Source organism: Hyperolius riggenbachi, chromosome 12 (assembly GCF_040937935.1).
Source record: "Hyperolius riggenbachi isolate aHypRig1 chromosome 12, aHypRig1.pri, whole genome shotgun sequence".
Lineage (NCBI taxonomy): Eukaryota > Metazoa > Chordata > Amphibia > Anura > Hyperoliidae > Hyperolius > Hyperolius riggenbachi.
The window spans coordinates 81,973,411-81,987,633 of NC_090657.1; the positions used below are offsets into that span (position 1 = coordinate 81,973,411).

Sequence of the window (14,223 nt, forward strand, 5' to 3'; positions counted from 1 at the left end):
ATTTCTAAATATTTTGCTTTAAACCACAACCAACTTAACAATACTACACCATATTGGGCTCTCGATTTCTCTTTGTTCTTCCAAGCGCTTGTTCACAGTTAAAGGGACTCCGAGCTCTGAGTAAAAATAAAATTTGAACTTACCCGGGGCTTTCTCCATCCCAGCCCTGGTCGGGACGTCCCACGCCGGCCTCCTGGCTCTCCTCCCGCGGACAGGCCGGGCCCCCGGGCGACACTAGCGAGTGTCGGGCCTTCTCCTTCCCTATACGATTAAACCGCGCATGCGCCGTGCTGTCACGCCGGCCACCGTCATGACGCGCGGCGGCCGGCGTGTGACGTCATTCGTGACGTATAGGGAAGGAGAAGCCCCGACACTCGCCAGTGTCGCCCGGGGGCCCGGCCTGTCCGCGCTATGCGGACAGCCGCCGGGAGAAGAGCCAGGAGGCCGGCGTGGGACGTCCCGACCAGGGCTGGGATGGAGAAAGCCCCGGGTAAGTTCAAATTTTATTTTTACTCAGAGCTCGGAGTCCCTTTAAAGTGTACCCAAGGCGGAATTTCCATAGTAAATAGGACACAGAGGCATGCTAGTGAGGTTACTACATACCTCTGTGTCCTTACTTGTCTCCCTTGCGTCCCCCCCGGTAGCTGCCTCAGCCCCCCGAAAACAACAAGCTTGTCAGCAGCTTCCACAGGAAGGGGCATCCTTTGCAGAAGAGGGACTGCTGCATACAGCCCCCTCCAGTGTCTCTCCCAGCCTCTAATTCTCCTCTTTGTGTTCGCTCCCAAGACACTGGCGCTGACATCATCCAGAGGCTACAGGCAAAGAAAAAAAGCAAGTGCACAAGAGGATCTACTGAGCATGCCCAGGGCTCAGGCCCTCTCGTGCACGGCTCTCGTGTAATTCCGTGACCTGGAAGTACTTTCGAGGTCACGGACATTTTGGCTATTGAGTACTGAAACTTTTCTTGGACCCAGTGGGTGGCAGGAGCAGGTGAGAACGGAGGAAAACAGAGCATTTGAATCAGCAAGACGTGCTGCTTCCGGTAATATATTTTATCACATCATTAATTCAACTTGTATTCTCTTTTAAGCCTGTCTCCAGTTTTAGATTTTCCACCTCCCTCCCATTCCCACACACTAGTGAAATAGGTTATGACAAAGCTGCACAAGCCCACAGCTAAATGGTTTTAATGCAGTGCTATGGGACACGGTTATATGATGCAAGTTGCTTTGTTTTACTTCACTAACTAGCAGGCCCCCTCTTAGAGCTGGCTCACTCTTGGAGAGGCACACAATTTTACCACAATTTGGGATTCCAATTCAGGAGAATCATATCCCGATTATCCCTGAAATGCTGCATGCAGCTCGTTTGAAATTTCTGCAAATCGCAAACGCTGTAGTGAGAATGATCCCGTAGGGATACATTTGTCACAGCGATTTGCTGGTCGCCAGCGATCAGCAAATCGCTGAGGAGCGCCTGAGTGAACCAGCCCCTTAACCACTTTTCCCACCACTACAGTATATCTACATCCTCTGAATTCATAAAAGCCACAAGGACGTGGTAATACTATTTCCCTTGTTTTCTATACTGGGGGTAGCAAATGCAGGGGACACATCTGGCTATACCTATACTGTGGGAGCTGATACTGGAGACACATCTGGCTATCCTGGGGGGGGGGGGGGGGGGGGGGGGGGCAAGGGGGGGCGTTAGCCAGATGTGTCTCCAGTATCAGCTCCCACAGTATAGCCAGATCTATACTGACTATCTATACTGGGGGATAAAGCTGGTGGAAACTGGGGGAACATAAAAAAAAAATATATATTTTTTTTTTCAAACCCAGCATACCTGTTCAGATTTTTGGCCCAACATTTAAGAAGGCTTCATTGTTGTGCTCCCGGGTCAAGAAAATTTGCATCATAGTTTGAAAATGTTTCTTTTCTTTTTTAATACTAGCTTTATTCATAGTTAGATAAGTAATACAAAGAGAAAAAAACAAACAAAATCTCTCTCTCATATACTGGTGCTGTACTGTATGTGGTACCCAGTATATAACAGTATAAAGTCAATTGACTGGTTGGATTGGTCAGCTCTCCTTGTGTACTTGTTTATCAGAGCGGTATGGAAGAATAGATTGCGCTGTGCCCATAAAACACGCCTCTTTCACCCTTCTAGCCCACCCTTGTATCCGATTTACCTCCCTCTCTGCCTCTCAGATCTCACACATGTGCGCCTGCGCTGCTGAACTACAGTCCTCAGCAGCAAGATCTGAGAGACGGTAACAGGATAGGGCGTATCACCCGGCATCAATGATACCCGGCGTATAAGATGACCCACAACTTTTCCGAAGATTTTCAAGGGTTAAAAAGTAGTCTTATACGCAGGAATATACAGTACTTTTCTCCTATAATGCTGTCACTTACAGTAGGCAGTAGAAATCTGACAGAAGTGACGGGTTTTGGACTAGTCCATCTCTTCATAGGGGATTCTCAGCAAGGCTTTTATTCTTTATAAAGATATTCCCTAAAAGGATTTAAACAATGATGCTGGCCAGCTTCCTTGCTAGCTACACAGTTTTTTTTGGCAGTTGGACAGAGCAACTGCCATTCACTAAGTGCTTTTGAAAATAAATATATCCCAGAGAATCCCCTATAAAGAGATGGACTAGTCCAAAACCTGTCACTTCTGTCAGATTTCTACAACCTACTGTAAGTGACAGCATTATAGGAGAAAAGTACTGTATATTCCTGCGTATAAGACTACTTTTTAACCCTTGAAAATCTTCGGAAAAGTTGTGGGTCATCTTATACGCCGGGTATCATTGATGCCGGGTGATACGCCCTATCCTGTTACCGTCTCTCAGATCTTGCTGCTGAGGAGAAAGGAAATTGATGGCTCATTTTACTCTGGGAAAAAAAAAATGTACTTCTTATTTGTATATGTTTGCACATATTTTAAATTTTACAGTTTTTCGCTGCAGTGCCCCTTTAAATAGGGACATAGCTAAAACGTTAAACTGCTCTGGTCCATAAGGGGGAAACAAGGTCTGGATGCGAAGTGGTTAAGCCACACACACACACACACACACACACACACACACACACACACACACACACACACACACACACACACACACACACACACACACACACACACACACACACACACACACACACACACACACACACACACACACACACACACACACACACACACACACACACACACACACACACACACACACACACACACACCTAATTTGATTTGAAACATCTGGCAAACGACATATTTCATATTTTTGCAACAACAGTGCGCAAAAATGTAGCCAAACAACATGACAAGCGACCGACATCAGGCATTTTGCCTGATCTGTCCGTTGGATCAACTCACACAACTGTTGGGCAGATCTGCAGTTGGCCGTGTGTACAATGTCGTTTGAACAACACTGTTCTACTGAATGCGGACATGTTGTGCATACTGTTGTTTTCGCTTGCGCACACATTATTTAAATGAGCTGTTCCTTGTAATATCGGTTTGTGGAAAAAAACTTGTTTCAGCAACATCGCCGGTAAAGTCATTTCCAAGGCGTTGGTAGTGTGTTTTCCACTACTTGTTTAGCGTGTCTGCAGGCCTTTATTTACGCTTTGGCAACTGTAATTGTATTTTGTGTAGATGTGGTATTGAGTTAGATGCAGTTTTATCCATCTGATGGCAGTGCACCAGCATACTGACCCCGTGACTGGTAGATCTCACCTGGACTTGTTCAGGTGTATAATACTGTGGCTTCCAGTCAGGAATTCGCCCCATGCCAGGTTCACCATTTCCGAACTTCTCACAGAATGAGCCGTATTGTGGCTGTGAGTGTCCACAGCGGTGGGGGTCATGGAAAGCAACGTAAAGAAAGAAAGGTCTGTGGAACAAAGACAATCATATAAATATTACGTCTATTAATCACAGTGTACTTATGATCAGGGATGCTCATCCGGATTTCGGATATCCGGGTAACCCAGATATCCGACCATTTTTACCCTATCCGGCCGGATCCGGATAGTTGGGCAGAAATCCGGATAGCTATCACGGCCGACCCGGATATCCGTGGATTTCTCCCAGATAGCCGAATCCAGATTACAGGTTCAATAGCAAAAAGGACCACCACCAGCTCTCTCTCTCTCACATACATTGACCGGGAATCGAACCCAGGTCCACTGCTTGGAGGGCAGCTATGCTCACCACTATACCAACAACCACACACACAGCAAAGGACAGCACTTTGTAATCTGGAAGATTCCAGGGAAAGGGTGGGAAGGATGAAAAGCTAGGTGGCCATGCAACCATTCCTGCTAACCTAAAGCTTACTTATAGACAGGGTGCAGGGCTGTGTGGTGAGTGATCATATAGACAGTCATACGAGACATGCTGGGTGCAGGGCTGTGTGGTGAGTCAACACATTGGCTTAAGACTTTGCCAAATCCAATGCTCCAATATGGAGAAGCTTCTCTGTTTACTGTTTTTTTGTTTTTAAGTGTGGTGTCACAGTTCACTCATCTCTTCAACCACAAGAAAAGCCCAGGAGTAGTCTTAGCTACCGTAAAATCTATGTTACAGCAGGGCCCTTATAACACTTTCTCTTACAGGGCTATGGAAACAGTTTTTCCCATGCGATAAAGCGAGGTACAAAAATGAAATCATGCCTAGCAGAGGATGGTTTTGATCCATCAACCTCTGGGTTATGGGACCAGCACACTCCTGCTGCACCACTCTGCAGTCTGCTTACATTTGTATACAATCTTCAAGTTTAAGAAGGGTACATTAGTTCCCTTCCCAAAACACAAAGCCATCCCTGGGTGGGCTTGAACCACCAACCTTTTGGTTAACAGCCAAACATGCTAATCAATTGTGCCACAGAGACTATTTGTTGCTGCTAAATGATTTTATGGGGATGTATGTGTGTCTTTTGGAGGGAGGAAGTAAGTCTGCTCCAAGAAGTTTAACGCCACTTTTTCCTACAATGAAGCATTTACTGTGTGGCAGCAGAGTGGTGCAGTGGAAGTGTGCTGGGCCCATAACTTAGAGGTCAGGGGATCGAAACCATTGGCACAATTGGTTGGCGCATTTGGCTGTTAACTGAAAGGTTGGTGGTTCAAGCTCACCCAGGGATGGCTTTGTGTTTTGTGAAGGGAACTAATGTACCCTTCTTAAACTTGAAGATTGTATACAAATTTAAGCAGATTGCAGAGTGGTGCAGCAGGAGTGTGCTGGACCCATAACCCAGAGGTTGATGGATCAAAACCATCCTTGGCTAGGTACGATTTCATTTTTGCACCTCACTTTATCGCATGGGCAAAACTGTTTCCATAGCCCTGTAAGAGAAAGTGTTATAAGGGCCCTGCTGTAACATAGATATTACGGTACCTAAGACTACTCCTGGGCTTTTCTTGTGGTTGAAGAGATGAGTGAACCGTGACACCACACTTAAAAACAAAAAAAACTGCAAACAGAGAAGCTTCCCCATATTGGAGCTTTGGATTAGGATTAGGTAAAGTCTTAGGGCTGGTTCAGACGGGCGTTTTTGTGGCGTTTAACGCAGCTTTTTTTGGGATCTACTGCCATCCCATGCAAGTGAATGGGAGCGTTTAGAGCTGGCTTTTGCAGGCTTTCATGAAAGCCTGGCAGTAGATCCCAGCGTTGCGTCTAGTCTCAAAAGCAACATGCTGCTTTCAGAGGCGGTAAACGTGAGGAAACAATAGCAGAGACCAGAACTGCTAGCCTTGAACGCTTTTCAAAAGCCTTCAAAAGCTAGCTTTTAAACGCTGGCGATTAAACGCTGGCGTTTGAACGCAATGCCAAGCAAAAGCTCAGCAGACGCCCGTGTGAACCAGCCCTTAAGCCAATGTGTTGACTCACCACACAGCCTCTCACCTCACAGAGAGAGAGAGAGAGAGAGAGAGAGAGAGAGAGAGAGAGAGAAATGTTTTTAGCTTCTAAAACAGATAAGAAGCCTTGAAAAGACCATTTCTGGTTTTCAATTCGGATATCCGAATCCAGCCAGATAGTGGGGTCGGATATCCGAATTCAATTCGGGTATAAAAATCTCAAATTCGGATATCCAACCTGGATATCTGGATATCCGGATCCGAATTAGTTCCAGATAGTGAAAAGTGGTATCCGAGCACCACTGCTTATGATACCATCATTTCTTACCGTTCCATGCAGAGGGAAAAAACAAAACAAAAACAGCACAATTCCAATTATTAAAATTGGAAAAAACAAAATTTTAATAGGTAGAAATTAAAAATAAAAAAAAATCCCTAGCTGCCGTCCTATATTGAAACTAAATCAACAAACGAGGGACAAGGTCATAGTATTTTCTGGATCCCCCTGTGCTTGCAATACAAAACAAGTAGTGGGACCAGGACCACTGTATACTTGACAGAAAAAAAATGCTATTTACATCAGAACCCCCCACCAACCCAACATGTTTCAACCCCTCAAAAGGAGGCTTCATCAGGGGAAGAAAGTGCCCAGCGCTAAGTGCATTGTGCAAAAACAGCATTTAAATATACATTTCAATACCTGCCTCGATTCAGTTACAGCTGCAATTTTTAAAGGAGCCCTGGATATTGTACCATGTCTACCATGGCTATGCAGCCCTACTGTATACTCAACCTCCCTGGCGGTGCATTTCTGTCTGGAATTAGGAGTTAAAAGCCAAGCAACTATGTCCCCAGTTTTCAGCTTCTACTTGGTATAGGCAGATGGCATCTCCCGCCTGTTAGGCCTAATGGTGCCGTAGGCATCAGTTTTATGCTTGATCAAAAACTCAAACAGTTCAGGGGATGTGTAGAAATTGTCCATGGTGACACAATAGCTTTTGTCCAGTAAAGGCTCAACAAGGGACAGGACAGAGGATGTCGCCACTCCGTAGTCGCTGAACCTGGGGGTAAACATGGTGCCTTTTCTTGTATACAGTTTCATATTCCAGATGTATCCAGTTGCTGCTTCACATAGCATGTAGGATTTTACTCCAAAGCAAACCCGCTTGGATGCTATGTATTGGCTCCAACTCAGCCTCCCCCTTATAGGCCATCAGGCTCATGTGCCTCTCTGGTACGTAAGTGGTCAGGAAGTTGTCAACCACCATCTGCCATACTTTTTCAGTTTTGGAGCAGGGTGGGTGGACTCCTCAAAGGTGTCATTGTTGGAGAAGTGCAAATATTTCATAATCAGGCTAAAGCGATATTCGCACATCACCGTACCAAAGAAAGGGGTAGTGATTATTTTATTGGTGCTCCAATACCATTTCTGCAGGGGCTTCTACCACCACTCCCTGCAGAATAATCAGTCCCAAGAACAACCAGATGTCCTCTTTGATGACCAGCTCCCATGTCCTGCTCCTTGAAAAGCGCCCTTGTGGAGCAGGCAGTAGTTGGGTGGCATAGCAGTTAGTCTCCTCCGCTATCATTTCAATAACCGTGTCTGTGAAGAAGAGCTGCAGGTAGGCCAGGGGGTTGTGCTCACATTCTTTCTTCAGGCCAGGCTCCCCACTGAAAGGGAAACGTGGGGGTGGTGGCGGAGCCTGAGAAAGATCTATGGGGCCCCAAACATGGACATCACTGACCTCGGTAGCGATAAAGTCAATGTTGCTACCTGGGTCAGATGACAGATCTCCAGGTGCGTCACTGTCACTTGAGTCCGCCAGCGACTTCAGATCAGGATCGCTGTCCTCCAACTCCACCATCGCTTCTGCAGTGAGATGCCTTCTGGAGGCTGATGCCATAACAAATTACAGGCAGGCAGAGGTCGGTGCAAATGGCAGGTAGAGTGTTATTAAGTCCAGGCAGAGGTCGGTACAGGCAGCAGGCAAAGAGTAGTCAAAATACAGGCAAAAATCATCAACAGTAAATCAAGCAGAGTCCAGGCAAAAATGAAATCAGTGCAGGCAGAAGGCAGAGTTAAAGTCCAGGCAAAAATCGGTAAAAGGTAGGCAGAAAAATCAGCAGATCTGTAACTCACAGATCACAGCACAGCAGCTCAGCCGTAGCCAGGAAGCAAATGGCTACATTGCATTGGATACAACCTCACTTGTATCCAATACAATGCTATTCTGGGCGGGGGTTGGAATAAGCCTGGGTCCTGCTGGCCAGTGCTGATCGCGCACAGGACCCAGGAAAGCGCTGCACGAGCTGTTAGGAGCCAGCCGGACCTGTGCTCGGGCTTACCACTATTAGCTCAGAAAGCGGAGCCTGAGCACAGGTTGGGATTACCACCAGGGGGGTTAACCTTGTAGTCCACCAAATGTGTAAGTGCTTGTAATGTACTTACAATGGGAGAACAGAGTTGCTCCTTTGTAGCAGAGAATGTACCAGGGCATGCAGGGCAATTTCTAGGACAATTTCTGATATAGTAAACCACTTTTCCTGGTCCCTTAGAGCAGTGTTTAACATTTTATTGGTATGTACCCCTTATAAAACCCAGTACTCACTAAAGTACCCTCTGGCATAGTAAACATTATCACAAGTACCCCTTAACAAATACATATTTAATCGTAGTACATGATAATTGGTTCTAAACAATTTCCAAGCATTTATCGATTCTTTTAACCACTTGAGGACCACAGTCTTTCTACCCCTTAAGGACCAGAGCCTTTTTCTCCATTCAGACCACTGCAGCTTTCACGGTTTATTGCTCGGTCATACAACCTTCCACCTAAATGAATTTTACCTCCTTTTCTTGTCACTAATACAGCTTTCTTTTGGTGCTACTTGATTGCTGCTGCGAGTTTTAGTTTTTATTATATTTATCAAAAAAGACATGAATTTTGACAAAAAAAAGATTTTTTTTTTTAAACTTTCTGTGCTGACATTTTTCAAATAAAGTAAAATGTCTGTATACATTTTTGTCCAAATTTATTCTGCTACATGTCTTTGATAAAAAAAAATCCATTCAGTGTATATTTATTGGTTTGGGTAAAAGTTATAGCGTTTACAAACTATGGTGCAAAAAGTGAATTTTCCCATTTTGAAGCATCTCTAACTTTTCTGACCACCTGTTTCATGAGGTGCTAAAATTCCAGGATAGTATAAATACCCCCCAAATGACCCCATTTTGGAAAGAAGACATCCCAAAGTATTCACTGAGCGGCATGGTGAGTTCATAGAAGATTTTATTTTTGTCACAAGTTAGCGAAAAATGACATTTTGTGCCCAAAAAAAAAAAAAAAAAAGTTTCCATTTCTTCTAGCTTGCGACCAAAAAAAAAAAAAAAAAAATAATGAAATCTGCCACCACGGACTCACTATGCTCCTCTCTGAATGCCATGAAGTGTCTACTTTCCAAAATGGGGTCATTTATGGGGTGTGTTTACTGTCCTGACATTTTGGGGGGTGCCTAATTGTAAGCACCCCTGTAAAGCCTAAAGGTGCTCATTGGACTTTGGGCCCTTTAGCGCAGTTAGGCTGCAAAAAAGTGCCACACGTGGTATTGCCATACTCAGGAGAAGTAGTATAATGTGTTTTGGGGTGTATTTTTACACATACCCATGCTGGGTGGGAGAAATATCTCTGTAAATGACAATTTGTTTTTTTACACACAATTGTCCATTTACAGAGATATTTCTCCCACTCAGCATGGGTATGTGTAAAAATACACCCCAAAACACATTATACTACTTCTCCTGAGTACGGAGATACCACATGTGACACTTTTTTTGCAACCTAGGTGCGCTAAGGGGCCTAACGTCCTATTCACAGGTCATTTTGAGGCATTTGGATTCTAGACTACTCCTCACAGTTTAGGGCCCCTAAAATGCCAGGGCAGTATAGGAACCCCACAAGTGACCCCATTTTAGAAAGAAGACACCCCAAGGTATTCTGTTAGGAGTATGGTGAGATCATAGAAGATTTTTTTTTTTTGGTCACAAGTTAGCGGAAATTGACACTTTGTGAAAAAACAATAAAAATCAATTTCCAGCTAACTTGTGACAAAAAATAAAATCTTTTATGAACTCGTCATACACCTAACAGAATACCTTGGGGTGTCTTTTTTCTAAAAAGGGGTCACTTGTGGGGTTCCTATACTGCCCTGGCATTTTACAGGCCCAAAACCGTGAGTAGTCTGGAAACCAACTGTCTCAAAATGACTGTTCAGGGGTATAAGCATCTGCAAATTTTGATGACAAGTGGTCTATGAGGGGGCGAATTTTGTGGAACCGGTCATAAGCAGGGTGGCCTTTTAGATGACAGGTTGTATTGGGCCTGATCTGATGGATAGGAGTGCTGGGGGGGGGGTGACAGAAGGTGATTAATGGGTGTCTCAGGGGGTGGTTAGAGGGGAAAATAGATGCAATCAATGCACTGGGGAGGTGATCGGAAGGGGGTCTGAGGGGGATCTGAGGGTTTGGCCGAGTGATCAGGAGCCCACACGGGGCAAATTAGGGCCTGATCTGATGGGTAGGTGTGCTAGGGGGTGACAGGTGGTGACAGGAGGTGATTGATGGGTGTCTCAAGGTGTGATTAGTGGGGGAATAGATGCAAGCAATGCACTGGCGAGGTAATCAGGGCTGGGGTCTGAGGGCATTCTGAGGGTGTGGGCGGGTGATTGGGTGCCCGCAAGGGGCAGATTAGGGTCTAATCTGATGGGTAACAGTGACAGGTGGTGATAGATGGGTAATTAGTGGGTGTTTAAAAGAGAGAACAGATGTAAACAATGCACTTGGGAGGTGATCTGACGTCGGGTCTGCAGGCGATCTGATGGTGTGGGTGGGTGATCAGATTGCCCGCAAGGGGCAGGTTAGGGGCTGATTGATGGGTGGCAGTGACAGGGGGTGATTGAAAGGTGATCAGGGGGGATAGATGCATACAGTACACAGTGGGGGGGGTGGGTGGGGGGGTCTGGGGAGAATCTGAGAGGTGGGGGGGTGATCAGGAGTCCCCAGGGGGCAGTTTAGGGATTAAAAAAAAAATAGCGTTGACAGATAGTGACAGGGAGTGATTGATGGGTGATTAGGGGGGTGATTGGGTGCAAACAGTGGTCTGGGGGGTGGGCAGGGGGTGGTCTGAGGGGTGCTGTGGGCGATCAGGGGGCTGATCGGTGTGTTTGGGTGCAGACTAGGGTGGCTGCAGTCTGCCCTGGTGGTCCCTCGGACACTGGGACCACCAGGGCAGGAGGCAGCCTGTATAATACACTTTGTATACATTACAAAGTGTATTATACACTTTGTATCGGCGATCGTGGGGTTAACAACCCGGGTAGGCGGAGCCAGTTGCCGGGGGAAGCGCGTGCAACCAGTGATGCGATAGCTCCCCCGGCATGCCGAAAGGACGCAACGCCCATGGGCGTATTGCGGTCCTCTCGGCGTCCACTTTGCCGCCGCCCATCTGCTGTGGGCGGTCGGCAAGTGGTTATTTAGGAAAAAAAAATACTAAATTTGGTGTTATTTATATTGGATTTATTTTCTAAAACTCCAAATTTGTTATTCTTGGTTAAGTATATCAAGCCCGAGTACCCCCTGGAACCATCAGAAGAACCCCTTTGGATACGCGTACCACATGTTAAGAAACTAGGCCTTAGAGTTTACTATAATAAGATTATATTGTAGTACAATAAATCTTTATAAAAGCGATCAGAAAGAAAAGGGCACTGAATAACTCATATCGTACAAGAAAAAGGACTGTAAGAGTTGCAGTTGTCTTATCGAAATAACACCAGTATCTCCAAGGTTCACCTCTGATCCTGACTTTGAAGGAATTTCCTGACCAACAGCTTGATCCGTGTTATGTTTCTGCCAACTTGCAGCACTGAGCTGTTCTCCTCAGTGTAGGCAAAATCAAAGGGGTAAACACTCTCAGGTCCCACATGCTTCTTCCCAATAATCCCTGCAAAAAAATGCACCCAATTAGATTGCGACTTCGCTTTCATCTTCCAGTTTCACACCGACTCTCAGCAATGCCATACCTGTGCGGATGCCAGCCTGATGGAGCAGCAGAGGTAAGCTCCTCACCTCATCAAAGGAGTTAAAGTGATGGACATCCTGATGCAGGCCATAGATCCCATTCTGGTGCTGCACATAAAAAACATACAATGTTACCAGCGTATGAGTTACTCACACTTGGTGCGCTTCTGTCCGCTTTTTTTTCCAGCACATCAATGTTACAGGTTGAGGCAAATTGCTGAAAAGCGGACAGAAGCGCATTAGTGTGACTGAGGCCTTACTGAGAACAGACTTTTCACACAAGGAATACAGAGAGTGGCCTCCTGAGAACATTTTCTCTGTCATGTTGACCTTTTCCCACTGACACAATGAACTGCATTTTGTAATTGCATTTTCCCTGTGCATTCACGAAGCAATTTTGTGAGCCCTTGCAAAATCCTCTTCAAATCCAATCCCAATTGCACTAAATATGGCAGCAAGCAATGCGTTTGAGATTCAGCAAGAATTGCAATGCACTAGCGTAGGGATGTCCAAACTCTTTAGCCCCAGGGGTCATATCGCTGATCTTAACCACTTCACCACTGAGGGGTTTTACCCCCTGAGCACCAGAGCAATTTTCACCTTTCAGCGCTCCTTCCATTCATTCGTCTATAACTTTATTATTACTTATCGCAATGAAATAAACTATATCTTGTTTTTTCCGCCACCAATTAGGCTTTCTTTAGGTGGGACATTATGCCAAGAATTATTTTATTCTAAATGGGTTTTAATGGGAAAATAGGAAAAATGTGGGAAAAAAATTAATTATTTTTCAGTTTTCGGCCATTATAGTTTTAAAATAATGCATGCTACTGTAGTTAAAACCCATGAAATTTATTTGCCCTTTTGCCCCGGTTATAAAACCGTTTAAATTATGTCCCTATCACAATGTTTGGCGCCAATATTTTATTTGGAAATAAAGGTGCATTTTTCTCAGTTTTGCGTCCATCCCTAATTACAAGCCCATAGTTTATAAAGTAACAGTGTTATACCCTCTTGACATAAATATTTAAAAAGTTCAGTCCCTAAGGTAACTTTTTATGTATTTTTTTTAATTGTAAATTTTTTTTAAAAAAATTACAAAAAAAAAAAAAAAAAAAAAAAAAAATGGGGAGTGTGGGAGGTAATGAGTTAATTTTTTGTGTAACACTAATTTATTTCTATGTAAAAAATGCTTAGGGTGTAGTTTTACCATTTGGCCACAAGATGGCAACAGTAACTTTTTGTTTATTGCGACCTGCGAGCATCCTTCCGGACGCTCGCAGGAAGTACTAGGAGGCTGTGAGTGTTTGTTTTCTTTTCACAATGATCGCGCTGCCCATAGGAGAGCAGCGGATCATTGCGGGGCTTAGATCAACAAACGGGAATGGATTTTCCCATTCATTGATCTCCGGGCGAGCGGGCGGCGGCGTGTTTACTAGCGGCGGGCGGCATGTTTACAAGCGGGAGAGCGGGCAGCGGCGGGAGCGCGGAAAGTACGGATTTCTCCGTCCCTGGGGGTTAAAGGATGGAAAAAGGGACGGAGAAATTCGTACGGGCGGGGGTAAAGTGGTTAAAGGGAAGGTTCAGGGACAATAAAATAAATAAATAAAAATCCAAATCTACTTACCTGGAGCTTCCTCCAGCCCGTGGCAGGCAGGAGGTGCCCTCGGCGCCGCTCCGCAGGCTCCTGGTGGTCTCCGGTGGCCGACCCGACCTGGCCAGGCCAGCGGCCAGGTCGGGCTTCTTCTGCGCTCCATTATGCGTTTCACGCCGGCGCGCTGACGTCATCGGACGTCCTCCGGGCTGTACTGCGCAGGCTCAGTAGTTCTGAGCCTGCGCAGTACAGCCCGGAGGAGGTCCGATGACGGCAGCGCGCCGGCGCCAAACGCATAATGGAGCGCAGAAGAAGCCCGACCTGGCTGCCGGCCTGGCCAGGTCGGGTCGGCCAACTGCGGAGCGGCGCCGAGGGCACCTCCTGCCTGCCACGGGCTGGAGGAAGCCCCAGGTAAGTGGATTTGGATTTATTTTTTTTTAATTGTCCCTGAACCTTCCCTTTAACCACTTGCCGACCGCACGCTTATACCGTGTGTCGGCAAAGTGGCAGCTGCAGGACCAGCGACGCAGTATTGCGTCGCCAGCTGCAGACTGATTAATCAGGAAGCAGCCGCTCGCGCGAGCGGCTGCTTCCTGTCAATTCACGGCGGGGGGCTCCGTGAATAGCCTGCGGGCCGCCGATCACGGCTCGCAGGCTAAATGTAAGCACAAGCGGAAATAATC

The 14,223-nt window shown here is 45.9% G+C and overlaps 1 protein-coding gene across 1 annotated transcript in view; it reads right to left on the bottom strand.

The window, feature by feature from the left end:
* SGSH (N-sulfoglucosamine sulfohydrolase) overlaps positions 1-14,223 on the bottom strand; it is a 69,416-nt gene that overhangs the window by 33,231 nt on the left and 21,962 nt on the right. Inside the window, exons 3-5 of the mRNA XM_068263528.1 lie at positions 11,949-12,054; positions 11,719-11,869; positions 3,751-3,907 (exon numbers count right to left, since the gene is read on the bottom strand). Of these exons, the coding sequence (XP_068119629.1) occupies positions 3,751-3,907; positions 11,719-11,869; positions 11,949-12,054 (414 nt within the window). The remainder of the gene's footprint in view (positions 1-3,750; positions 3,908-11,718; positions 11,870-11,948; positions 12,055-14,223) is intronic.